Below are 27,947 nucleotides of genomic sequence, written 5' to 3'. Positions count from 1 at the left end.
CAACGAGGGGCTCCCACCTTCCCCATCTCCTTCTGAGACTGCAGGAATGGTGGCCACAAACTGTGTGAATCCTTGCCCCTGCCAGGACATGATGTGAAGTTTTTGGCCAGGGCACATGAGGATGTGTTGGTTCTTCATATTTTTGGTACAGTGACAACATGATGAAACGTTGATGAGACAAAAAAGTTAAGGCATGAGAGGGGCGCCTGGGTGGCTTAGTCGGTTAAGCGGCTGCCTTCCGCTCAGGGTCCTGGGTTCGAGCCCCACGTTGGGCTCCCTGCTCAATGGGGAGTCTACTTCTCCCTCTCCGTCTCTTCCTCCCACCCCTAGCTTATGCTTTCTGTACCTTCTCTCTCTCCCAAATAAACAAGAAAAATCTTAAAAAAAAAAAAAAAAGTTAAGGCATGAGAGATGCAGACAAATGATTTTCAGTTATAGGAGGATTTCTAGCCTCAGCTTGGAATCCTTGTTGAAATCTTTAAAAAGGAATGCAAGCCTGCATCCCTTCTCTTCCTCTCCATTTTTCCAAACCCAGGAAACTGCACCAAATACTTTCAGTTCTAAAACTGTTTGTCTCTCGTTCATAATATGTCACCTCCTCAGGGAAGCTTCTCATCACCCAGTGAGACAAACCTCCCCTTTCTCCGCAGCTCTGGCACTGAGAACCCCACACAGCACTTTCATGATACACTATCATCCCTGACTTGTTGGCTTGTCTTTCGCTAGAGGAAAAGCATCCCTGGTTAGGGCTATGCTTCATTTGATTTTGAAGCCCCAACACCTACTGTCATGGGGACACATAGTAGGTACTCAATAAATACCTGTTCACAAGACCACGTCTCACTGGTTAATCTTAAATCTATAGCCAATTTAGAAGACGCGCTGAACATGAACATAGACCATAGGACATGCTGTGACAGTTGGTTTAATAAGACAAATATCCCACTTTTCAGTGGATTTTCCCACTTCTCCTATAAGGACTTGTGTTGTAGCTGGTGCCCGACCAAGAGTTCTTGGTCACATGAGGTTTTGCTCCAAATGATATCTACATAAGGACTGATGAGCATGGAGTAATGTACAGAATTACTGAATCACTATATTGTACACCTGATATTAATATAAGTGTATGCTCATTGTAGCCTAATTTGAGGAAATTAATAGTGCCCACTTGATCTAACTACCAGTTTGTAAAAACTACCAGAAAAAGATGTGCCATGTCATCCTGGGGCTGCCATCAACATAATCCAGACTATGGGAAACTAGAGACACATGACCTAGTTTTGTCAACCAAAAAATTACAAATAAAAAATAAGAGCAGGGTGGGAAGAGAGAGAGTAACCATGCTGAGACATACATGTCAGTTCAGGTATGGGCCTTATTTGAATCCTTGTCCACACAAAAAAATTATTTAAAAAAAAAATCTGTAAGGGGACACCTGGATGGCTCAGTCTGTTAAGCGTCTGCCTTTGGCTCAGGTCATGGTCCCAGGGTCCTGGGATGAAGTCGGCATCAGGCTCCCTGCTCAGCGAGAAGCCTGCTTCTCCCTCTCCTGCTCTTCCTGCTTGCGTACTTTCTCTCTGTCAAATAAATAAATAAATAAAATCTTAAAAAAAAAAATAAAAAACCCCTCAAAACTATAAGGCAATAGAGGGTATGTGATCACTGACTACATACCTGATACTACCTAATTATTTTTCAGGTGTGCTAATGACACTGTGGTTATAGTTTAAAAAGAGTTATAATCTTTAAGAGATACATCTAGATGAAATGATACAATGTCTAGGAATTAATTTTTTTAAACCTGGAGTAGAGAAGTGGGTAGGAAGTACACGGTACAGATGCCAAAAGAGCAAGCAGGAAGGGCTCGATACATTTGTTTTCATTATACTGTTCTTACTACTTTCATAAAAGTTTAAACGTTTCCATTAAATAAAAAAATCAGTAGTTTATGAAAGCTTTGTTCCCTGAACTCCATGGAGCAGGCTCCCTATGACAATGTTGGACAGACTGGGTGGTGGCCCTTCTGGGGTGGGGGCAGTGGGGAGGCCCAGGAAGCTGTAGGCAGCGGGGCGATTCCTCCAGTGCTGCCAGGAGAGAATGAGAGGGAAGCCGGTCCCCAGAGACCCGATCACTACCTTCCGCAGAGAGGCTCCTGGTTCCACAGAGATGTGTATCTCCGACTCTGGGAACCAATGGAGGGAGAAAGAAGTATTTCTCAACCTCTCAGATGGAAAAATAAATGCTCAGGAAAGGCAGACTGTTAAGGACATGGAATTTGGATCAGAAGGTTTGGATTCCCTCCTTGTTCCACAGCTGGGACCGGGGGACATCTCAGGGCCTCAGTGTTCTCATCCACAAAATAGGAATATAGCTCCCATCCACATCAGAGAACTGGTGTGAAGGTAAGATGGCATCTCGTAGGGGGAGGTGAGAGGCAGCCCGAAGCGGGGGGTTGGACCCTGGGGTCTGAACCGTGGCTCTGTTGTACCATCCACACAGTCAAGTACTAAATAAATGAACGCTGTTAAAATTAATTATTTAAGAAAAAGCAATTTGTTCAAGGCCTCAAAGTGAGTCAGCAGGGTACTACTTGGGGGGAAGGATTTGCGTTCTGCTGTTCTCCCCACTAACCTCTGGGCTTCTCTTTCGGCTCTGTCTGGGCAGCTGACTCACAACCGGTCGCTTTTTGCACAGTGCAGGAGACATGGAGATGGCGAGATGGGCCATTCCTGTTCGGACAGCTGGGCCACCCCGGGGGACAGCGATGAATCAGCCTTTGCTGCTGCCACACTCAGCACACAAGGCTTCTCAAGCAGAAGCAGAGCATCTGACCCAGGGGTGGGTGGATGATGGCAATGGATGACTGTCTCCTTGTGCTCCCCCCACCCCCACAGCACTCAGCAACTTCAGCCCGCTTCTCCAGCTTCTAAGTAGAAAAGTATTTTTTTTTTTTTTCGAATGCAGGGATCAAGCTAGCGAGAGGGACATGCGTGCATGTACACATGTGAGTTATACACGTGCACATGTTAGAGGATGCTTGTAAACCCATGCCCATTACAATGGCTGACAAGTCATCCACTTTCCTGGGCCCCGCGTCCCTTAGAGGGGTGCACAGTCATGATCCCAGAGGACCTCGTGCCACATGTGGTTTCAGAGCGGAGTCTTGCGTTTGAGTGATCCAAGACCTATAACCTGAACCTCATCATTGTCTGTCTAGAGCATAAGAGGTACAAGGAAGCAAGAATTCCATTTCCTTTTTGTGAATGACTGTTTCTGTTGGACTGAGGAGTCAGGCTGGGCAAAGAGAAGGGAGACAGCTCGGGATATGCGTTTATGGATGTGGAATTAATTGGTGGATTTAAAAAAATGTATAATGTCTTGGATTTTGCAGTAAGAATCCTTTAAGCTCGCTCTATTGTCTGTAAGACAATAGGTGGGACACTCGATTCATTCATTTTTTTAAAAAAGATTTTATTTATTTATTTGACAGAGAGAGATCACAAGTAGGCAGAGAGGCAGGCAGGGGGGGTGGGAAGCAGGCTCCCTGCCGTGCAGAGAGCCCGATGTGGGGCTCGATCCCTGGACTCTGGGATCATGACCTGAGCCAAAGACAGAGGCTTAACCCACTGAACCACCCAGGTGTCCCCAATTCATTCATTCTATTATGCTTGTAAGTAATAACTGTAATGAACAACCCATTAATTACCATGAATGAACAAGGTTGAAATAAAAACAAATAGGTATACATAAAATAATTTCTAGTCAAACTTCATTTCTTACAGAGTAGCACCTACTCTTTTATTTTGCTAAATAATTAAAAAGAACCTCGATGTCTTATTTTGGGTATTGAAAAGCCTTGAGTCTTGCTCTGCAGAATACATTTTCCCAGGACAAGCTGCTCACAGCGTTTGGCTTTGACATTAAAAATGCTGTAACTGGGCGCCTGGGTGGCTCATGGCTCTCTGCAGGGCTCTCTGCAGGGCTCTCTGCTCAGCGGGGAGCCTGCTTCCTTTCCTCTCTCTCTGCCTGCCTCTTTGCCTGCTTGTGATCTCTGTCAAATAAATAAATAAATAATCTTAAAAAAAAAAAAAACGCTGTAACTAATTGTTTGCAATTTATCAGAAAGAAAAAGGTAATTGGTCTTTTAAGGTTTGTTTATTCTGCTTCTGCTATGGAGAAAAGATAAGGCTCCAGTTCTCCTTTCAAATCGGTTCCATGTGGAGTAGAGGATGAACATTTGCTTGGAAGTAAGCAGGCCCATGTCTGAATCCTAACCAGTGAGCAGCTGTGTTGCCCTGAGAAAGTCATTTTTCCCACTTGGGCTCCACCCCCTCATCTGAAAATAGGGTCTGCATGTCATTCCCAGCTCACTCAATTTTCACAACAAAGCATTACGGTCAGGAGGTTTATTATGTGAAAGCTGAGGACCCGACTCCTATAGATCAGGGATCAGCAAACTATAGCTCAAGGTCAAATCCAGTCTGCCACTCACTCTATATACAACCCACAAGCAAAAAGTGGGTTTTACATTTTTTAAATGGTTGGAAAAAATAAAAGAATATTGTTGTGACAGGTGTAAATAACATGAAGTTCAAATTTCAGTGTCTGTAAATACCCCTTTATTGGAACTCAGCCATGCTCATGGGTTTACATGTCATCTGCCTGCTTTTGTAGGATGACAGCAAAGTTAAGTTGTTGCCACAGAGACCCTGAGGCCCATAGAAAATATTTATTCTCTGGTTCTTTATCAAGTTTGCTGACCCTTACCATAGATCAGTATGTCTCCAGCTTTAATGTACATACCGATTACTGAGGGATCTTATTAAAATGTAGTTTCTAATTTAGAAGGGTTGGGGTGGAGTGCAGGTTTTGCATTTCTAACAAGCTCCAGGGGCTGCCTGACCTGCTGGTCTGGGGACCCCATTTTGAGTGGCAAGGCTAGGCTCGATCAGACAGATCTGGGGATACCATGATTTTCTCAACATCCTTTGGGGCCTTTCCAGAGGCTTTAAAATAAACTCGGACTTACTACTGTGTGATTCTTACCAGTCTTTCCAGTTTCGTTGCCCGCCCCCGACCCCATGCTTCTCACACACATACCCGGAAACATACTCCCACATGTACACACACGTGCCTTCTGCACCCTGATGCTTTAGGCTTTCTCATTCACATGCCTATGCACACCCTGGACATTCTGCCTAGAACATTCTCTCATCTCCCCACCCCTCCACTCCGGACATGGCCAACTGTCCGGTTTCTTATCCTTTATGCTTCAGCTCAAGGGGCACCTCCTTTGAGAGGAGCCTTCCTGGGTTCCCTGAGGCTGAGGTAAGTGGCGCTGTTGTGAGGTTCCTTTAGTACCTCATCTCCCCTTCACAGCCTGAATCACACGCCGCATGACCTGTGTCCTTATAGCAGAGGTCATCTCACATATTCCTGCTTGTCTGCGAACCAAGCCCAGTTCTTGGCACACACCAGGGGTATACTGCGTGTTACGTGGAACAGGACAACAGGGACGCCTGGAATCAGCCAGCAAATCACATGGAGAGCGGGGACTACAGCCTACCCTCTCTGAATCCTGGCATGTTGCTTTCTTTTCCCAGAGCCATGCTTCAGAAATCGATGTCCTCTGTCGCAACAGACGGATGTTTTATAGTGTTTCAGTGGGACAGAAATCCAGCCTGTGCTCTGAAACCCTCAGAGCCTTTGGGAACAGCAGCCTCGTCCCCTGGCTGGCCACACTGTGGAGTACAGAGAATTTCTGAGCCCGGGGAGCAGCTCCTGAAAACATACCCCCCAGAATGCAGAGCCAGTCCTCACAGCTGGACCCGCAGGCTCAGCCCCCAAGGAGGGAGTTCCTTGTCTGGAGCCTGACTTGTGCAAAGTGCTGAGAAGGGCTCCGTGAGAAGCCCTGGGAAACAGACACCTTCTCGTTTCTCGTGGCTTTTATTTCCTTACTGTTACTGGAAGCCCGAGGAATGTGGATCGGCCGGACAGACTGTAGGCTGAGTGCAGCCACGGTGGAGACAAGGGGAGGGAGCACCCAGCAGGGACCACCAGCCCTTCCGCCTGCCCAGCTAGTTGAGACGGCTGAGGAAGGATGACGGAGAGGAGGGGACAGTGTGCAGAGCCCCGGAAGCACCCTGAGTATGCCCCACCTGCTCGGTATGGTATCTTCCCCACCCCTCCTCCACCTGACCTAAAATTCCCTACCCGAAATCCCCAGAACTATTCTCTCCAGAAGGTCGCTGAGAGTTGGTATGGCCTGACCTGAATTGGGTCCCTTCCCCACCAATTCCCCTGCTGAAACCCCACCCCCTAACGTGGCAGCATTTGAAAATGGCGACTTTGCGACAGCATGAGGGTTAGATACGCTCACGAGGGTGCAGCAGAGATCTGACAGGACTCGTGGGCCGTCAGAAGAGGCACCTCGCTCCCCACCAGCGCCCGCGCGGGAAAGGCCACGTGAAGGCACAGTGAGAAGGGAGCCCTCTGCAAAACCAGAAGAGGGCCCTCACGGGCGGGACCCCAGCTCTGCTCGACCTTGATCTTGGACTTCCAGCCTCCACAACCGTGAGAGAGTAACTGACGGGGGTTTAAGTGGCCGGCTTGGGGCTCCGGGCTCCGGGAGCCCGAGCAGACCACGCCGCAGCCTTCCTTCACAGGTCATCTGATCAAATGCGTGTCCCCCGAGGATCGTTCATTAAGCTCAGGAAGGCGGCAGGGACCCGTCCAGGTTTCCTTGCCATCGTCTCCCCGACACGTAGTACGAGGCACAGAAATAATAAATGTAAATGAACGAATGAACGTACTGAGTGCTCACTGGGTACTTGGCACCACGCAACGTGGTAAGGAACCAGGAAAAACGAAGACACCATCACGCCAAGGAGACGGTGATGCGATAGGCGAAGCGCTCCAACAGAGGCACAGGACCTGCACCTGCCGGGTGGTGCACTGAGACGCGCATGCGCACACGGACACACGGGACCGCGCGCGCTCGTTCCGCCACGGGGTGGGAGTGGGTTGAGCCCGACCGAGGAGTGAGAAACGGGTAATGCAATCTGAGAAATTTTCACAAAGGGAGGCGTATGTGAAAAGGACGTTTATGATTTCACTTGAGAGCGAAAAAGGCACCCGTTGATTCATTGATCAACAAATGTGAGCAAGCCCCAGGGGTGTTAACATTGTAGGAACTTGAGCTGTCAGAGATAGCTGGGTGGGGGCGCCTGGGTGGTTCAGTGGGTCGAACCTCTGCCTTCCGCTCAGCACATGATCTTAGGATCCTCGGATCGAGCCCCGCCTAGGGCTCTCTGCTCAGCAGGGAGCCTGCTCCCCCCCCCCCACCTCTGCCTGCCTCTGCCTACTTGTGATCTCTGTCAAATAAATAAATAAAATCTTAAAAAAAAAAAAAAAAGATAGCTGGGTGCTACCAAGAGTACTGGGGCGGAGGGGAAGGTGAGGGCAAGCAAATCAGAGAGACAGGCAGCAAGCAGATGGTGATCACCTCCTAACTGGAGTGATACCTGGAAACACAGAGAAGGGAGCCAAAGGAAGAGAGAAGCAGAAGACATTACAGCAGTGGAGGAATGTTTGTTGGTCTCTTGAATTGTTAAAATGAAATCTTCAGAGGGTCTTGGGGGGGTGCGTGCAAGGGGAAGGGCTCCCAAAACAGACTAACCCGGGGATGTTGGTACAGTCCCTTACAAGTTGGAAAAAGCCGTTAACTGATCTGCCTGGCTTTTCTCATTTGCAAAATGGAAACACTACTTACTGATTTCCCCCCTCTCAGGATGCAGAAGAGTAAGACACACACAACAGGTCCACAACAAAAGTGAACTCTTACTACCTGTCTCTAATTAAGAAGTTTAAAAAAAAAAGAAAGAAAGAAAAGAAAAGAAAAAGAAAAAGAAAAAAGAGTTCCAAATACCCTGTAGTTTCAAGATGGCCCTTTGAAAACTTGGAGGAAAGCGGGCTTCCCTCACCACACGTCATACCTCCTTGTCTAGCGACTATCCCTGCTTCTGTATGTGTCTGTCCCTCTTCTAATCTCAGGGATTCTCAGGGGCCAGGAATGCATCTGTTTGTCTGGGGCCCTTAGATCTACATGGTCCTGGGCTCATCAAGTGGCACTCCTTGAAACTCTGGATAATTAATTGCACAGATGGGCAAAGCAGACGTAAACCATCTTACCCAGAGTCACAGGAAAGATCAGCGGCAGAGCATGTTCTAGAACTTTGACCTCACAGTCCATTGACTTCTGGAGACCACATGGTCACAGACCAAACAGAACAAAGCCTCTGATCTCATCCGGGGACAGAAGCATTCCTCTCCAAATCCCCACCAAATGGGAACCGCCACCCAACACTGAGCAGCCCATGTCACCTTCCTCCCTCTCAGAAGTGGCATCCACACTTTCACAAGGAAAAGCAGACACAACACTCGAAACAACTCTTAAAACACCTTCCTGCAATGTGGGCTATAAACACAGGAAACGGCAGCTGGCTGAGCTGCCAGTAACGTTTATTTGCCAGTCAGGGTGCGAGAGCTCTGTGTGTGAGTTTAAAGCTGTCATCCAGGAACAAAAATAAACCAGTAAAGCAGAAACTTAGGCACCCTGACTGTAGATCTAATGGAAGGGGCTTTGGAGTCAGAAAGGCTAGGGTTAGAAACCCAGCTCTGCCACTATTCGTGAGGCATGTTCAGTCACCTTTTGAGCCCCCATTAGCTCATTTGCAAATGGGTCTATTAATACTAACTGCATGGGTTTTCAGTGAAGAGTAACTGACATCGTGATTGTAAGGTACCGAGGCTAGCGACTTTGGCACAGAAAAAGATGATTATGAGTGGTGTTTACGATCAAGCTCCTTGGTATTTCCCCAAAGCTGAACACTTTTATTTTTAAGATTTTATTCATTCATTTGTCAGAGAGAGAGAGCACAAACTCTCTTTGTTGGAATGGCAGGCAAAGAGAGAAGCAGGCTCGCCGCTGAGCAAGGAACCTGACGTGGGACTCAATCCCAGAACCCTAGGATCATGACCTAAGCTGAAGGCAGACGCTCAACCGACTGAGCCACCCAGGCATCCCAGAGCTGAATGCTTACATCCACATAAAAACCTGCACACGGATGTTTACAGCTGCTTTATTCAAAATGCCAAATCTTGGGAATCAACCAAGACGTCCTTTATTTGGTGAATAGATAAACTGTGGTAATCCAGACAGTGAAATATTATTCAGTGCTAAAAAGAAATAAACTATCGGGGTGCCAGTGGTTAAGTCTCAGTGGTTAAGCCTCTGCCTTCAGCTCAGGTCATGATCCCAGGGTCCTGGGATCGAGCTCCGCATCAGGTTCTCTGCTCAGCAGGGAGCCTGCTTCCCCCTCTCTCTCAGCCTGGCTCTCTGCCTACTTGTGATCTCTCTCTCTCTCGCTCTCTCTCTCTCTGTCAAATAAATAAATAAATAAATAATCTTTAAAGGAAAAAAAAAAAAGAAAAAAATGAACTATCAAGCCAGGAAGACATGGAGGGACATTAAATATATATTTTGGGCAGAATATAAACATATATTCCAGATGGGCAGAAGAAGCCCAGCTGGAAAGGCTATATAGTGGATGGTGCCAACATATGGACAGTGAGCTGAAAAAGTTAACACAATGGAGTGGTTGCAGGAGGAGGAAATGCCAGGGTTTGGGGGGTGGGTGGAGTTGGGAGAGATAAATAGGCAATAGGTAGAACGCAGAGACTTTTAGGGCAATGAAAACATCTTGTATGATACCATGATGGTGGATACGTGTCCTTATACATGTGTCCAAACTCATGAAAGGCGTAACACCAGCAGTGAACCCTAAGGTAAGCTATTGGCTTTGGGTGATGGTCATGTGTCCGTGTAGGGTCATCAGTTTTAACAAAGGTACCACTCTGGGAAGTGATATTGATGATGGGAGTGATATTGATGCGGGCAGGGGCATTTGGGAAATCTTTGTATTTTGCTCTGAACCTAAAACGCCTCTAAAAAAATAGTCTTCAAAAATGCTGTTTCTCTCCAACACCCTGGAGGGCCTCATGTAAAGAAAGGTGCTTGACAATATCCAGATCTTTGGAAGAACCCCAGAACCCCAAGCAGAGTCATTTGCTGGCTCCCTCGCCATTCCATAGCTCCAGCTACCTGTCTCTGTTTCAGGGCATGTGGCAGAGTGCGACACACTTATGTGACTACTTCTTGGTCCTCCCTATTAGATGGGGAGCACCAAGGCAGCAGGGGCCATTCCTTATGCATTGTTTTTTCTTTTGATCCTAGCAGCAAGCAAGCAAGCCCGATAATTGCATGTTGAAACAAACAAACAAAACCACCCCGGGAACAGGAAACTGGTGCAAGGAAGAGAAAGAGGCACTCTGGACCCTGACATACAGCTCTCCGATGGTACTCCCAATATGCTGGCAGGAGTCCAGCAGTGAGCAGAGAAAGGCTAAAGAAACATGGTAGTACTTCCTCCTTGATGGTGATCTTCTTCTTTTTCTATTAAAGAAGAAAGCTCCCTCTGTAGAAAGGCAATTCCAGAGCAAAGAAAGCCAAACAAGGAAATAACCTCAGATCCTTTAGCAAAAAGTGTTGCAACATACATTCTCCCCATCATCAGAAACTGCAAGGACAAAAGACAGAACATCAGCCCTTCTGGAATTTTCTATTGCAAGGAGTTCAAGGCTCACTTAAGGCTACTTCTTTTATGGCTGAAAATTCCAGTCTCCTGAGTCTATTATAAACTCAAAGCCATCCTCCTTCCTCACAAGTTCTTTCTCTTCCTATTCCTGGCAGGGGGGCAGGGGTGTTCTGCCCTGGCTTGGTTACATTGGACTTGTCCCTCTCCTCTGCCTGTGGCTCACTGCTGCTTGTCTGAGCCTCTTATCCACTCCCTCTGTCCCAAAGTGGTCACATGCCCAGAGCCGACTACACGTTGGTGAGTACGTGCCCACCAAGCGAGAGCTTGAGACTCACCCCTTCTGAGGCCCTTGTCTGACTCCCTGAGGTCAGCATTTTGTGTCCCTTCAGCCCTTGCGTGAGGACAATGCAATCCAACCCTGGTGGGGCTGATCCAAAAGGGATGCCTGGGAAGGGGATGTTCAGAGAATCCAGAGACTTGGCACGAACACACTTTAAAGACAGCAGACTTGGAGGTCAGGTCCACCCCCAACTTGTTCTTCCTACCTCTTGGCTGTTCAATACCTCAGGAGTCAGTGAGCTCCCTCTGTGGGCTACTTGTATGCGCATGGTCCTAAGACCGCCTAGTTGTACCCCTGAATAGCTTTGGGTGCATTTCTTTAGGCTCCTTTCCCCCCCCCCATATTTTATTTATTTATTATTTTTTTTAGTTTCAGAGATAGAGTTGGGTGATTCATCAGTTGAATATAACACCCAGTGCTCATTTCATCATGTGCCCTCCTTAATGCCCATCACCCACCAACCCCATCCCCCCAACCCATCCATATTTTAAATAGGGGAAATGATCTCTTTTACCGTCAGCGCTGTGGAATCATGCATGTGAAAGCACCTATCCAGAAGGTTCCTCATAAAGGACACCCTCAGATTTCACATCCTTCCCCACAGACCTCAGATCCCAAGTTGGCCAAGCCTAACCCTGGTGGTGGCTTCAGATATGTTCTCCAACCTATGTCCATCTGAGGAGGCTGAGAAGGAACCTCAGTCACAGTCGGTCATAACTGGGCAGAGAAGGTCCTGGAGCATACCACAGCCGAGCCACTGGTTTCCAGATTGTTTTTCTGGTGAACTGGCTTTTGCCCCACCCCCCAGCCACATAACTGCCACCAAAGTCCACAAAATAAGCATCCTCTTTTCTTATGACAGCCCCCTAGATATCAGAGGAGAGAACCTTCCTCCCTCTCTATCTTATCACATGATATCGCCGTCTTCTGCTTGAGTCTATCTTGCTCAAGAGCTTGAGAGCAACTTGCGGTCAGGGATGGGGTCTTACTCATATCGGTCCCTCAAAAGCCTTCCCCAATCACACAGGACACACGCCATCTTGCCGAAGCAGTTTTACTGGTTTCCAGCCCCTCGTCCTCGGCCGGCCCACCTCCCTGCTCCGCTGGCCCGCAGGGCTGCCAGCCACTGGCCAGAACAACACAAGCACACTCGCCACCTTCCTGCCGAGGCTGGATGGATGAAGCGACACCAGGAGGTCTGGGGCGCCTGAAGCAGCCAGACAGCAAAGGGGTTATGGCTGTGCATCCGGCGTTACAGTGGAGAGCCTGTGCTCTTACACTTGGAGGAAGATAGGGACTTCAAACATCCTCCTCAATCCTGACCCACGAAGCTGCTAAAGGTCTCCAGTGAGCCTGGAGGTGCCTAAAGGCTCACCTTGATGATCTGTTGATTCTTCAGACCCACCTAAAAGCTGACTCCCCCAGGGTCCCCTGCCATCATGACCACCGTGCTGGCGTGTTGGGGATCCTTCCTGATAAGGACAGTAGCTCTGAGTACTTGTGAGCCAGGAAGGAGGAGGGAGTGGCGTGGTTCTGCACAGAGTTCTATAGGGAGGAGAAGAGCCATTCCACACACCTCAGCCAACTCCCCGCATCTCCCTGACCCTCCCCAGAAGGCTTACCCAATTAACTGAATGCTTAAGGTATCCCTAGGCCCCAAGTCTTAAAAATGTTGGGAAGAGAACTTAGGAACTCACCAAAGACTTGCAATGACCATTGACTTATACCCAGAGTCCTCTCCTGCGTCCCACACAACCCTGTGATTCCAAAGCTAGTGATCTGTACCACTATACAGCTACCATTCATGGTGCACTGAAGAGTCAGGCTCTGGACTAACTATCTTGTGTGTATTATCTCATTCAAATGAGTAGCAGGCAAACCATTATGTACTCTACCCAAGGAGTCCCTCCCAGAGGCCACGGGAACAGGAGCACACTTCCTGTGTGTGTTGTGGAGGCTCCGTTTGCACCACAGATAGAGGCTGGGAGACACGGCTCACAGGAACATGGTATTCTGTAAACTCCTGAGTACAATCCCATGCCTGTCTTCCCCAAATCTGGAGCCAAGATGGGTAGTACACATAACACGTACACACGCTTTTGGAAAAGGTGATGATATCACAGCAACTCTATACAAAATTAGTAGACAGTCAACCACACTGCAACTATTTGGGCCCACTGAGAGATGAAACCAACGAGATTAAACATGTGAGCAACCAATCAGGTTGCCTTCTTGACCCCAGTTCTATGTAATCTAAAGACATCAAGTCATTTTTGCTTCCTTCTGCCAATCGTCAAACGTTACTAAACACCAGCTATGCATCAACACTGTGGGTGCTGGTTAGGAGGCCCGACTTGGGAATCTGACCACCTGAGGTAGTCCCCTTGGGTCTACCACTTACTTGCTGTGTGGTCTTGGGTGACTCAAAAATTTCTGTGCCTCAGTTTTCTCATCTGAAGAATGGGGATGATAACAATTTCTATCTCATAAGATTGTTATGAAGAATAAACAAAATAATGCCCATGTCATGTTTTAAAATACTGCTGGGCACAGAGTAGGCACTCGGTGAAGGTTAGGTAGGAATATTCAGTGCTGGGGTGGAATGGTGAGGGTGAAGAGACAACCAGTGAGGAGTTAGGGATAAGAAAAGCTAATGAGGAGACCTGGTAGATGTCTGTCCTGTGCAAAAACATCACGAACTAAAAGGACATGCAGACCGAGAGTGTTACATGCACACACATGCCGTGGTAGAAGAATGATGGCTCCCAAAGATACCCTTGTCCTACTCCCCAGAACCTATGAATATGTTCCCTTCCAGGACGGAAGGGACTTTGCAGATGTGACTAAGCTCGGCCTCTTAAGCAGAAGCACTGGAGTCAGTAGGGTCTTTCTCAGGGAGATGGTGAGGCAGGAGAGGCAGAGACAGATGGAAGCCCAGGTGGGAGGGCTGTCTTCTGTAGAAGGAGGAAGGGGCGATGAGCCAAGGAATGCAGGCACACTCTAGAAGCTGGCGAAGTCAAGGGAACAGGTTCCCTCCTCCAGCCTCCAGCAAGAGCATGGCTCTAGCGACATCTCGATTTTAGGGATCATGCCTGCATTAGACTTCTGATCTCCTGATGCTAAAGAGAATAAATTGGTGGTGTTTTAAGTCATGACAAGTTTGTTAGAGTAGCAATAGGAAACTCTACTACACAGGCCTTTGGTCACATGTGCTGTATTTCACAAAACCTCTTGTTGTTCACAAAAGCCACTTGCTAACTCATTATGACTCACGTTCCCTACTTCCCAAAAAGGGTGAAGTGAAAATTTAAGCTTCCAGAAGGAAGTGTTCACTTTGATGCGGCTGGCCTGTCAAGGGGTTCCTCATGCTCCTCGTTCACAGCGTTAGCCTCTCGGAAGGAGCAGAGCTTGGTTAGGGAGGACTAGAACGGCCCAACAAATGTCACGCAAAACCAGCATGTCACAGGCTTTCTGGAAGAGCCTCAAAGTACCACGACCCAAACCCTGACAACAGTAGTATCATTTCACACGTGCATGACCTTTTGTGATTTTTATTGCTCGTATATACGTGGCCTCACTTTGATTCATCCAACCCATCGAAACACTCCATCAAGACCACATCCTGAGAAAGTGCCAGATCCAGAATTTGAAGCCAGTCTTTTGTCCCTAAAGCCAGTCTTCCCTCCACCATAGCGGAAGGCAACATTGGCTCTTCCCCTCTGAGGTGGGTAACTGAGACAACTAACGGTCCCCTCCCACACCGCCCCTATCACCAGTGTGATGCTTCCCCCTCCCTTCCCCACCCAGCCCACCCTTCTCGGAGGTGACCTCTCCAACTGGCCACAGACACGTTAGCTGCTTCTTCCACGGGCTGAGATATAAACACATGGAACACATAAGGAGCGCAGCCAAAGGGAAAGAAAGAAAAGGCAGAGAAACTGTGAAAGGGTTAATGAAGATAACAGCCCAGTCCGTTCCTCCAGAAAACAGAGCCCAAAAGCCTTGTTAGCAATCTCCTTCTCGGAGGCAGAGCTTCTCGGGTCTGCTTCTGTCACTGACCAGCTGGTGGTCTTGAAAAAGTCACTTCATTTGTTTGTCTCATTTTAGTTCTATGTAGAAAGAGGAAGTTGGACTAGAAAAGTTCCACCAGCAATGCTAGCTGTACATTTCTGAGATTCTGCCTCTACGGGTCTTTTCCATGCAAGAACAGTCTGCTTCAACAAAGACACCGGAGTCAGCCCACATGGAGGGCGGAAGCCTTCATGGGATTCTTCACCCAGAAGCAGATCCTACCAGGCCTCATGTGTGCCTCTCGAGCCAGGGGAAGTGATCTCTGTCACGAAGTCCAATACGAGGCACCATCTAAGATGGGAATAATAACTAACACTTCTTTTTTTTTTTGTAATAAAGATTTTATTTATTTATTTGACACAGAGAGAGAGATTGCAAGTAGGCAGAGAGGCAGACAGAGAGAGAGAGAGAGAGGAGGAAGCAGGCTTCCCGCTGAGCAGGGAGCCCAACTAGGGGCTCGATCCCAGGACCCTGAGACCACGACTTGAGCCGAAGGAGAGGCTTAACCCACTGAGCCACCAGGGCGCCCCATAACCAAACCTCTTGAACACCTCTATCTCCGTATACTCTCTATCGTCTAGAGCTCTCTCTAAGTTTGTGTTCAAGAAGTTGTTCATGGGGCACCTGGGTGGCCTAAGTTCAGGGACCTGGGATCGAACCCTGTGAGGCTGCTTCTCCCTCTCCCTCTGCCTGCTGCTCCATTGGCTTGTGCTCTCTCTCTGTCACATAAATAAATAAAATCTTAAAAAAAAAAAAGATGTCATTCATTTCCACATCCTTTGGCAACGCATGAAGAGCCACTATCATTCACCAAATGTCCTAAACTTAAAACCATGTATTACCCTGTGTTGACATTGTCCACGTCCACCAACACTCAGAAATTCAGTGCCCACAAACATAAAACCTACCACGTAAAGTACAACTTCCCATTCTTTGGGGTAAATGTACTCTCTCCAACCTTGATTCAGGTACCCCCACTCCAAGGTCTTCTGATTGTTTCTTTCTCCCTCTTCTTTCCTCTAGCTTTTCCTTCCAGAGCACCGAATAAATCCATCATCCATTCACATTCCATACGGGCCCACTCATGTCCAGGTTGTAGGTGAGTGCAGGTGGGCCCGTGTGTGTAGGACAACTTGCAGTGACTTCTAAAACTGCACAACACCTTCCCTCGGGGTCACGGAAGGTGCTCTGGTCCCTGACCACTGGCCACCCCATGAATCCTGATGTCTTACAGACAGAGCATAGATCCCTGGGCATTCCTTGGTGAGCTCTTTCTAAGAGAGAGGTGGTGGTGGTAGGAGCTTACTGGAGAGAAGAAATTAGAGAAAATGAGCTTAGTGCATAGAGGGCTGAGATCTCAGCCAGAGCCCAAAGCAAGGAGGAGCTGAGTAGGTTTCTCAATGCTTTATCCACAGTACTTAACACATTGACCAGCATGCAGCAACCACCAGGAAAGAGGCGTTGAATAATGAGGGAAGGGTCACTCCGGCAAGGATCCTCTGCTGATCTCGGCATGGTTTCCAGTGAGGGCAGCTAAGTGCAGATACGGATAGGTGAGGCCGGGTACCGAGGTATGGATGGGAGAGCACATAAAATCTCTAGAAGTGAGGGAATTCTAAAGCAAAGATGATTCTTCTATCTAGATGGATGGTTAGATGGATGGTCTAGAATCTAGATCTCATGGTCAGATCTCAGTCAGCTGCCTCAGTTTCAGAAAGAAGATTCTAGGTGTCTGAGGTAAGGGCTGTCAGAGGGTAAGGGAAGGATCCCGGGGTCCTGATCCTCAGGAGTCTGGGGGTGCTGGAGAGGATTACTGGAAACCCCATAGAGAGGCTTTGGAATCTCCATCCGGGAACACCTCATTCACAACCAGCTTTACTGACTTGGGCATTGGGAAGGGAACGGAATATTTCGTTGAACTCAGTTTTGTCATGAAATTCTCTTCTCCCCTGCCTTCTTCCATGACACCTGTCATTTTGTTCTTTTCCTGCCTCTTGAACAGTCCTCCTCAGCTTCCTTCACCTCCTTTCTTCTCTACCCACCAGCTGGTCCCCAACAACACCATCCCTGGGGGTTGGCTTCTTTCCTTTCCTTTTCACTCTGCCTGTTCTTTACACCTACTGCCAGGCCTTCTGCTACAACCTCCAGCAAACAGTCTGGTCCCAACTCATTTCTCTGCCTCACCTCTCACTCCCTCTGTGTCTCCTTCCCACCGATCCCAGCCCCCGGGGCGGCTGGCTCCAAAGTCAAGCTGTTCTCTCTGACTGGAATGCCTCCCCTCCTCTCCACCAAGAAAAGCTCTCCTCATTATTTAAGGTCTGCCTTTATTATCACCTCCTCTGCTTTCCTCAACCTTCTCAAGTTACACTAATTGTTTTTTTTGTGGTCCCACATGGGTTTTCTCAAACTTTGACTATAGCAGTAATTGCTATTGTGATATCACATTCAAGGTTTCTATGTCCTGCCCTCCTGAAGAAGGTTGAGCTCCTGGAGAAGACAACCTTCACATTCCTAACAAGTTCCTGGCATACAGCAGGCACTCAGTAAATGCCCAGTAAAAGAGTAAACAAAACAATGTCAAACCTAAAGTCAGGCCCTACTATGGGCCAGCTCTTTTGGTAGCCAACATGTTTCCTTTTCCTTCTGAGCTAGATGGTGACAGAGGGGGGCAGGGAGAGTGATGAGCAGAGTGAGTCAAGAGACCCAAGTTTAGATTAAAATCTGCTTCTATCTTCCCTTGTGGTGTGTATGAAATCATTCAAACGGTCTACTGATCTTCCCAAACTCCCACCTCTCAAACGGAAGGGTCCTGACACCATCTTGTTCACACCCTGAATTCCCTTCTGGGCTCCCTGTCTGGTTACCAACCCTCCTCACCTCCTCACCTACAACCTGCCTCTATCTCTGCCAGCACACAGGTCACACGGTAGCATAATTGTCTGTCTTTCACACTAGACTGCCAGGTCCTGAGGGCAGAGATTTTATATGTATATAATATATATATAATTAATATATATTCATATCTTATATATATTTATAACATATATATAATGACGCTATGTCCTCCTCCTAACTCCTGTTAGAATAGGCTAGCACAGTTGCCCATAAACAGGGGGTGAAATGTACACACACACACACAAAGTAGGCATTCCCAAGGAAACGTTTGATGGAGAGAATACATATGCGATACTGGATTGTTGTTTTTTAAATTTCGTTGCAGTCTAGTTGACACACAATGTTATATTGCTTTCAGCTGCACAACAGAGTGATTTGGCAAGACTTTATGGAACGCTGTGCCCACCCCCAACCGTGAGCGTGGCTACCATCAGTCATATTCAACACTACTGTGTGTGGAACCTTTGACCATATTCCCTATGCTGTGCCTTCTCTTCCTGTGACTCATTCATTCCGGGACTGGGGGCCTGTACCTCCCACTCCCCTCCACCCGTTTTTCCCATCCCCCCACCCTTGGCAACCATCACTCTTGTTCTCCGTATTGATGGACCTGTTTCTGCTTTTTGTTTGTTTGTTTATTCATTTGTTTTGTTTTTTTGTTTGTTTGTTTGCTTTTTTTAGATCCTATCTATATGTAAAACCATATGGTGTTTGGATTTTTTTTTTTTTCTCTCTTCTTGTCTTGTTCTCCATATTTCATTTGTCAGGATATATCAGAAGAGGCCCTGAAGCAGAAAAAAAATCACGATGCATAAGTGGCTTCAGACCTCGGACAAAGGACTTGGGATCTTTGCAGGGATCTAGAGATGACCCTGTCTCTTCGCTGCCTGCTTCACAGGGCAAAGCCTAACAAGGATTGAGGGAGAAGAGACCAGAAAAGAAAGGGAGAGGAAGAGAGAAGAAGGGAGGTGGGGAGGCGGGGCGGGGTGTAGGGGTAAAGGGAAGCTCAGGGAAGAGAAGCCAAATGCGTTGTGATTGAATGAGTTCCCCAGGGTGGGTGAGATCTGCTTAGGCAGAAAGCAAACACATGCTGCGTCCACAGTCAACTCAAGGACAGGCTGGTTAAGGGATGACGTAGGCGATGTCATGGATTCAGAACTCCAGCAACTCCATGCTGTTCGGAGCGTGCGTCTGTGTTTCAACAAGACTGTACATAAAAGCAGCCATCAGGGCAGATTTCTTCCCTGCTCCGAAAGTGCTTCCTACCTGAGATCAGAGAAGAAACATTTAGAGAGTCAACGCTCACAGTCAATATTTTTGAATGGGGCACAGTCAACCCAGAAGCGGGATTCTAAACAAGCCTGCCACCTGATTCATAGAGAAGGCTGAACCCGCAACACCTCAACAGAAATCTGAAATGTTCGGCTGCCTCTGGCCATCTGTGCTATCAGCTTCCTCTCGGCATTTTCCAGACGGCTGGGAGCGGCTCTCTGCTGGTGTTTCTTCCAGCTTCCCACTGTGTGTGGCAACAGCCCTCGTCTTGGTGGAGTTGACTGCCACTGCTGCTTTCTGTACGAGAATGTTCGTGCTTCCACTGGGGCAACGGAGCAGTGTGAATTGTTACACAAGCAGCTGGTGACTTCCAGAAGGGAAGGTGCCCCTTTAATTAAAAAGGTGCCCAAGAGCCATTGGTTTCCCCCAGGGGCGGGGCTCAAGGCACTAACCTCCTCTTTCATTCAACCAGCACCCTGGCTGTTTTATGCAAGAAAGCACATTATGTACCAATTTGAAAATTATACCATTGTACCCTACTTAAATGGCTCTCCCCCTCCCCATTGTAATTGGCTGCTATCATTCTTTCTGCTTATTTACTCTCTAGAATATCAATGGGCAGTCCTGAAGGGTTTTCTTAAAAGGGAGGAAAGAAGAATTTGACAGTAAGGCACTGGGGAAAATAAAACAAAACAAAAACAGAAAAGCATAGGAGACACAGTGAAAACATCCTGTGCTGTCCAAAAGCATGGGTCCATGTCACCCGCGGGTCCCCAGAATGCATGAGATGTGGTTGACTTCAACCCCATTTACAGCTGGGGAGATTGAGGCCCCGAGGAAAGGACAGAGATGGGTGTGAACTCAAACAGCCAATAAGGGAGAGCAGAGCAAGAGCTCAAAGCCAGGGTCTGAAAGAAAGGGAAACTGAGTTTGCTTTCCGTTACTGTGGGGCTACCGGTGGGGTGGGAACTGAGGGCAGAACCTTTACACTATCTGTAAAGTGTTGTTCCCCACGCCCAGAAAAAGTACACCTGCTCTCCGGAGGGTCACTGTGGAGGGTGTTCAGCCAGCTAGAGAGAGGCCCAGGCTGCCTCCGACAGCTGACTTCAGAGTGCCAGGTGGTGAAACTTGGCATTCATCTTTTCCTCCTGAGAACGGCACAGAATTTAGTAGGATACCATGCAGCTAGCAAGAACTCAGACAATTTCTGGATGTCCATCGGAGGCCTTCCCAAAAGGCCTCACCCCCAGGTGAGGTGGCCAAGAACATGCTGGCAAAGCCATCAGGAAAAACGGGGGGTGTTTTTCCCCGTTTTTCCTGATGGAAAAGAAAGGGGCCAACAAGAAAGGAGATGTCCTATCACATAATCCTGAACCCCGACAGAAGGTCTGGAGGGCAGAGGCCCCTGCTCCATCTATCCATCCATCCTCCAGGGACATTCTCCCACAAGCCTCTGGGTGACACCCAGTGGCCCCTGGGAAGATCCTCCAAAGAAGAAGACAAGAGCTGTCAGCCCTGATGGGGACCGCAGGCATCTTCCTCTCCAGCAGCCGCTCCAACCTGCAGGGACTGTGCCCATCTCAGGGCAGAGAAGCACACTCTTGAGTGAGATTTTTTTCCTCTCTCTCTTTCCAGGGATGGAGTCTGATTCCATGTGAGGCTAATCAGAAGACAACCATCTGGTGCTCCAGCATATCCCCAGCCCGGGCCATTTATTATAATCCGCAGCTGGGGGCGGTGTTGGCTGTGCCACGGGCCTGCTTCTCCTCTGCCTTGTACCCCTCAGGGCACTCTGCAGAAAGAGGTGCCAGGGAACAGAACTCAAGGGCTGGGGGAAGGCATAGCCCCTACCTCCTACTCAGGACTCCATGCCATGAGGAACGAGGAGCTGAACCCTGGAGACAGCCCACAAAGGAGCCGAGCAGAATAGAATCACCATTGCAGTAGTAGGACGGTCCCCGTCTTCACCGAGGGCTCACCGGATGCCACAGACTCCGTGGCCATGGGCATGGAATGGCACCGCTTGCCTTTACAGCAGCCCTTTGAGGTAAGGACTGCAACTAGCAACATTTTCCTGGCTGGGAAATTTAAGCATGGCACTTCCAGCCACTTGCCCAACGTGTCCTGGCTGCCTGACCAGTTGCAGGCTAGACTTCCGTGTCTTGGGCAGCCAATGTTGGGGTCTCTTCCGTGCCTGGCTGCCCAAGCAGTGGGACACCCCATCACATACACGCAGGCAGGGGATGTTGCTGGCATCCCTCTGTCACCTCTGTCACTGGCCAGAGGAGAGCTGGTAGGAGACACAGAGTCCCCTAGGTTTGCATGTGGCTTCTCTGAAAAGCCAAGCGTTTAGCTCTGAGAATTAGTGCCCGCCCACGCCCTTGGTAAAAAGCAGCTGGAGTTTGAGGCAGTGGAGGGCAGGGGGTGGGATGGGGCAAAAACCACAGGACAGAGTCATAAAGCAGGACCCTCGTCACTCTCTGTGGCACTCACTCTTCCAAACCTTAGTAGAAACTCACAAGGTCTGAGACTTGACAGTGATCATGCACATGAATCTGCTTCGCGATCTCTATTTCCAGGGCGCAGCGGAAGTTCCACAGAAGGTCTGTGCGAGGGGCTGTAACTGCGTTACCCGTCATTTCAAACCCACCGTGGTCTGCTAGCAACACGAGGAGATGAACTACTGATTCACGCAGCACCACGGATGTCTCCAAAATATGCCGAAGGGAAGAAGCCAGGCAGGCACAAGAGGGTACACTGTGGGACTCCCCCTCCATGCAGATCTGGAAAATGCAAGCTAATCTATAACGACAGAAAGCAGGCCGGTTCCCCAGGGAGAGGGTGGAAAGGGGAACAAGGAACCTTTTGGGGGTGACGGGCAAGTGCCGGGTCTTGTGGTGGTGATGCCACGGGGGTACGCTTTTGACAAAACTGATCAATCCATAAACAGATTTAGTTTCAGGTACATAAATGATACCTCAATAGTTGAAAATAAAAATGTGTGGCGAAGTCATCCCTTTGGAACCAGGGCCTCGTGAGCAGCCTGGGAAGGTCCCTGGACTTGCAGGTTTAACTCAACACTCTCAGGGTGACCGGGCCGCACCCAGGTCAAGTGCCCGAGCTCCTCCGAGCCTCAAGCCTTTTCATCTTTAAAACGAGGCTGTCACCCCGAGCTTTGCCTCACGACGCGGCTGTGCCAATCAAGAGGGCTGTTTGGCGCACACAAGAGCAATTTTCCGACAGCAAAATAACAGACGTAGAGGACTGTGGTCTGGGTGCATGGATATGATGGATAACTTCAAGTCCTTTGCTCTGCCCACCAAGAAGATCCCTTCAGCTCCGGGGCGCCCACCTTTGGTGTCCTCTCTCTACCCCAGGACCTCAGGGAAAGCAGCTACAGAATCGGCCAGGACTCGGAGACGCTGAGTTGACCAAGGACTTCCACGGGATCCAATGTCAACCCCCAGGAAAGCTGGAGAAGGCCAGAGAAACTGGATACTTTAATTCACGGGCGGTGCAAGGTGCTTCTCAATTCCATGTGAAGGCAGCTCTGAGGGCCTTTTATCTTTGGGCGGCGAAGCACAGCTAATGCAGCTCACTATCCAAAGCCAAGTCCAAGGTGCTTATCCCAGCTCTTTCCTTCCTCCACGGTCCTGCTCTTTGACTAGGTAGGCACTGTTCAAATATTCCCCGTAGCAAAAAAGGACAACGTGAGAGCCCAGGTAGGTCTATGCCGGAGACTTCAACCAGCAACCACCTAACATCCTGTTCCTCCAGTCAACACAATAAAACTGTAATCCTCTCTGTCTGGTGTCCAGATTATATTTTCAACTACTCTAAGTCCTTTCCTGCCTGTGACTCATTTTGTCTTCACAAAGCCTAGTGCGCAACACAGGACAGGTGTTGCTGGGTGCAGAAGCTGATGAGGAATGCTGAGGAAAAGGGAAGGCCCGACAGCTTCCTCGGTCAGAAGCTGGACAAGTGCTGGGCCATGGAACCCCTGCCACCGCGTCCTTTTGCAAGCCTGTTGTCTCTCCATCATCAGCAAACATTAAAGCCATTTGCTAGAGACAGAGATCTGGCCACAGGCCGCCTCCAACAGACCCAGCCAAAACAAAATTAAAGGTCAGAGGTGTATCAGCAAAGACATCTCAGATTCAATGGTGAGGTGATGCTCCTACCCTTGGCCTCAAGCTGCAGAAGAGATAAGAGATAAGAGCCTCCCTCCTCCACTAACCATAGAGACCAGTAGGGGATGGTGTGAAATCAAGTAGCAAAGCAACAGTCGAGCCCTCCCCCCCGCCAGAGTTCCGGGTCTGCCTTCCCTCCTGGCCCCAGGCATGCCCTTCCCCCAGGCCTTTGCTCAGCACACTCTTCCTTTGCCTTCCCACGGACCTCGTTCCAGTCGTGACCAATATGGACCATTCTTTTTAGAACTTTCGGAATAGGAACGTTTAGAAGAGCTACTACGTACGGGGGAGGGGGAGGGATAAGGCCATGTTGGACCCTTGAAGGTTTCCTTCCAAAGGCTTCCCTAACACCTCCTAACCTAGTGCACACACACACAGACACCCCCAAAAATTGCTACTTCTCGGTCCTTTCTAGGGCAGGCCCTTCTACAGCAGTGTTTGTGGGCTGAAGGTAATGGGGTGGGATGGAAAAAACCTAGTAAGAAGGAACATACCCTGAGGTCACCCAGCTGGCCCAGCACTCTTCCTCTCCCTTAGCTCTGTCGGGCAGTTAAAAGCGAGCACTAATTACTCTCGTACCTCTCAGAGGGAGGCAGTGAGGCCCCGAGGGGTTAGGTGACTTATCCACGACCACAGCACAGCACGTCTGGAATGGGGACCTGGGCCTTGCTGGCCCGAGCTCTCTGCCAGCTCACCCAGAACCCTGTGGAAGGTCGCTTCTTGCTGCTGCACGATGCCAGACTCAGTTACACACAATGGGGAAACCAGAGCTGTCGGCCTTGGCTACCACCAGTCTCTCCAAAGGGCCACGTTCCAAATATCTCTCCCATCCCTCCTTGAGGCATCCCAGCCACGTCTCCCAGAACCCTGAAAACCATCACCGCTCCCTTCTGTCTGCAATTTCTTCACGCCCTTTCCTCCAGGCTTAAGGCCCAAGAAGGAGGCTGCTCAGAAGCTAAGCCCGTTGCCCTGGCTCTCTGTCTTCTCAACTCAGCAGCCCAGGGAGAGTAGCACTAGATCAGGGGACAGCCAAGGGCTCCGCCTCCTCCCAGGCAGGGAATCTGACAGAGACGGAACAGGAAAGCCAACTCCCCTTCTGGCCAGGCTGTTCCATTAGGACCCCCTTGGTCACCTGTTCAGTAAAGAGAGGCAGTGCTAGTCATAATACTAGGAGCTGTGATGGGCTGAATAACTGCTCCCCAAAAGCTCTCTAAGTCCTAATCCCTGGAACCGTGAACATTACCTTACAGTAAAAATAAAAGAAAAAAGGGGGAAAAAGGGATCTTGCAGATGTGATAAAGGATCCTGAGCTGAGAAGGCTGATCCTGGGAAGGCTCTCCTGAATGATCTGAAAAGGCCCTAAGAGCCATCACTAGTGACTTTGCAGGAAAGAGGCAGAGGGAGGTCTGACACCTCCAGCAAGGCAATGTGACCTTCCATTCCCAGGTCCAGGTGATGTGGCCACAAGCCAACTGAAGCCAGCAGCCAAAGACGTGTGTGAGGCAAGGAACGGATTCTCCCCTGGAACTTCCGAAGGAAGCCCCGCCCTGCCGACACCTCGATTTCAGCCCAGTGACACTGATTCAGGGCTTCTTGCTTCCAGAGCTAGGAGAAAATACATTTCTGTTGTTTCAAGCCAGCCAGACTGTGGTCATTTGTTAGAGCAGCAGCAGAAACTAATACAGCAGCTAACACCTAATCATCACCAACTGCGTGCCAGGCACTAAGCCTGACATGCACTAAGCATGTCACTTACATTAACTCCTGGTGCTCGGGCTCTGGAGGTGAGGTTAAGCAGACCCCCTGAGGGTTTGAATCCCAGCCTTACTGCTTAGTGTTGTGACTCTGAGCAAGTTACATAAGGTGACTAAGCCTCTGTTTCTAAATGCATAAGATGAGCATACGTGTTACATTTCTCAGTGTGTTGCTAGGAGGATACAATGGTTAGGAAAGGTCAAGTGCCTGTTAGAGTCTATATCCTAAGTACTCCATAAATGCTTGCTATGAGGAGATCTCAGGGGTTGAACCGGCCAAAATTAGACCATCATCCTAATCTGTTGGGACATGGACAAGACCTCCTGGACCCAGCCCAGGAAGAAAAGACCCCCCTTTAAAGCAGGTGTGAATAGCAAACATGACAGTCTGAGGAGTTCAGTTACGTATTTCTTCTCTTAACTGAGCTACTTAGGTCCTTAATGCTGGCCTACATGCCGGGTCCTATGCTAATTCTGCAGCCCTGCCCAGAAGAACTCCCCAGCCTCTACATCCCCTTGCTTAAGGAAGGTGTGCACAGCCATCCACCAGAATAAGGACACAACTTGCAGCATCCACACCTCACGCGGCCCTGCAAAGCCTCCCATTTTCTCTGTAACTCTGGCATCGGGAACTGGAGCTTCATTGCTTGAAAGTCAACCCGAGTCAAAAAACGTCAATGTATTTCCTGACTTCCCAAGGCCCACTTTCCTGACTGTCTGTCCCAGCCGGCTGGGTGGAAAGATAAAACCAGGGGTGTGCTTTGGTTACAAGGTCACAGCCAAGTTAGTAAAGAATAGAGTAAGGAAGGTTTGCCCCAAAGCTGGGGAAGGGTTACCTAGACTGGCCACCTGAAAAAAAGGGGGAGAAAAATGTTTTTTTCATTAACTTGGCCCTTCCCCATAAAGTTTGCCCAACTCTCCCATTCAGGTGATGTCATTCAAAGAAGCAGCGCCCCCACAGGATCGCAGGCCCTGTGCCCCCACCGAAGAATTCTGCACGCCAGAAATTAACCAAAGAAGGGCCTGGCCGCCTGGCCTTGGTTTCCTCCTAGGCAGGGTTCCAGCCCCACGGTCTTGGTTGGCCAGCTGAAGAAGACTCCTGCTGCCATTGCCTTGTGCAGGCGGCCAGGCCTCTTCCCAGCGAGCCGCAAGGACTGCCACCTGCGCTCTCTCGGCCCTTCCCCACCCCGCCCTCCAGGGGTTAGAAGGATAAGGGAAGACAGCTCCCCTCCTTACTCTCAGGCACCCACAGATTTCCGCGCTGCCGTCACCACTGACGAGAACCCAGGTCCCCAGGAGGAATCGCTTCTCCTCATTCCATCCTCCCTATCAATGAACACGCAGCAACACCCACGCTCCCGCTCCTCCTACTCCGGAGGGAGACCGAACCCGAGAGCGACATCCGGAGCTGGAAGCTGCTGCGGTGAGAGCGCCCGCCCCTCCGCCCCGAGGTCCCTTGCCCCTTCCCAGCCAGCGGAGAGGATCCTAAACCAGCCCCGCGTTCCGGATCCAGAGGGTGCCCGAATCCTAGCTGGGGCCCCGCCTCCCCGGGGGCCGGGCGCCGGAGACCTCGGGGAGCCGGCGAGACACCCGCATAGCCCCACCACGGGGGCCGCCCGCCGGGCACGGTACCTGGGAGCCAACCCCGGTGCCCTCGCCGGGGGGGGGGGGGGCGCCTCACCTTCGGCACCCCCGGCAGGCGCCCTCGCCAGCCCCGCGCTCCCCGCCGCGCCTGCCCCGGCACCCGCGCCGGGAGGGGCCGAGTCCCGGGCCGCCCGCGCGCCGGTCCTGCCCCAGCAGGTGGTGGGCAGCGGGGAGCGCGCCGTCCGTCAGGCGGGCGCCGGGAGGCGAGCCGGAGCGAAGCCGAGGGCCGGCCGCGTGGGGCGCGAGGGGCGCGAGCCCCGCCACTTACGCGCGGGCTCTAGGGAAGCCCATGGAGAGCAGCACGTCCAGCGCCGATCCATGCTTGATAGTGCCGGGGCGCTGCTGGCGGCTCCTCCGCGGGGTGACTTTGCTGTACAGCTCCTCTCTCGCAGCCATGCCGAGCGGGCCGGGGTGGCCGTACTGAGCCATGGCTCAGCGGCCAGCCATCGCCGGGGAAAGCGCCCGAGCCCGAGCGTCCGGGAGGGAGCAGGGAAGGGGGCTCGGGGACCCAGCGCCGGGCGGGAGGCGGCGACGGAGGCGGCGCTCGGAGCTTCCCCAGAGTCGAGACTGACGCTTCCTGGTGAGGCCACCGGAGCCAGGGCGGCCCGCGGGCTGCTTGGGCCGGACCCGCCGTCAGCTGCTCGGGCCCCCGGGTGCCCCCAGCGCGGCGCCGGCAGCGGTCCTCTCTCCTCCGCCCCCTTCCTTCTCGGCTCCTAGCGGTCCGGGAATTTGCAATGAGTAATTTTTGAATGGATCAAAAAGGAAAAGGAGCCTTGTGGGCCGGCCCTGCCTTGCCAGTACCGGGGCCCCGCCCCTCTCTTAAAGCTACAGCGCTGCCCGCGCCTGCTCCGGGCCGGGCGCAGGCTGTAGCGTCCGGGAGCTGCTGCGCGGAGGACTCCGGCGCACGAGGGCTGCGGGTGTGCGTGGGTCCTGGGGAGTCGCTCCCAGCGCCTCACCCTTCTCCACGGCTCGCCCATTGAGTCAGCTGGGCCTCCAGACGCCAGATCAACCCGTGTCAAGTTTAATGTGGTTCGTGTGGTTCTAGATGGGTTAATAATGGAAATTGGGCGAATTGATGGATGACAGTAATGAACCATAAAGCCAAGCCCTGTAGGCCCAGATAGAA

The 27,947-nt window shown here is 50.3% G+C and overlaps 1 protein-coding gene across 3 annotated transcripts in view; it reads right to left on the bottom strand.

The window, feature by feature from the left end:
• UBASH3B (ubiquitin associated and SH3 domain containing B) overlaps positions 1 to 27,624 on the bottom strand; it is a 135,803-nt gene extending 108,179 nt beyond the window's left edge. The window contains exon 1 of one of the 3 annotated variants that reach the window (XM_032359130.1): positions 27,090 to 27,624. In XM_032359130.1, coding sequence (XP_032215021.1) covers positions 27,090 to 27,250 — 161 coding nt within the window. In that variant the 5' untranslated portion in view covers positions 27,251 to 27,624. The remainder of the gene's footprint in view (positions 1 to 27,089) is intronic. The other 2 variants (XM_032359129.1, XM_032359131.1) reach the window with 2 other exon arrangements.
• Positions 27,625 to 27,947: the final 323 nt, after the last annotated feature.

The sequence above is a fragment of the Mustela erminea genome, chromosome 9, assembly GCF_009829155.1.
Source record: "Mustela erminea isolate mMusErm1 chromosome 9, mMusErm1.Pri, whole genome shotgun sequence".
Taxonomy (NCBI): domain Eukaryota; kingdom Metazoa; phylum Chordata; class Mammalia; order Carnivora; family Mustelidae; genus Mustela; species Mustela erminea.
This window is presented reverse-complemented; position numbering and strand designations above follow the sequence as displayed.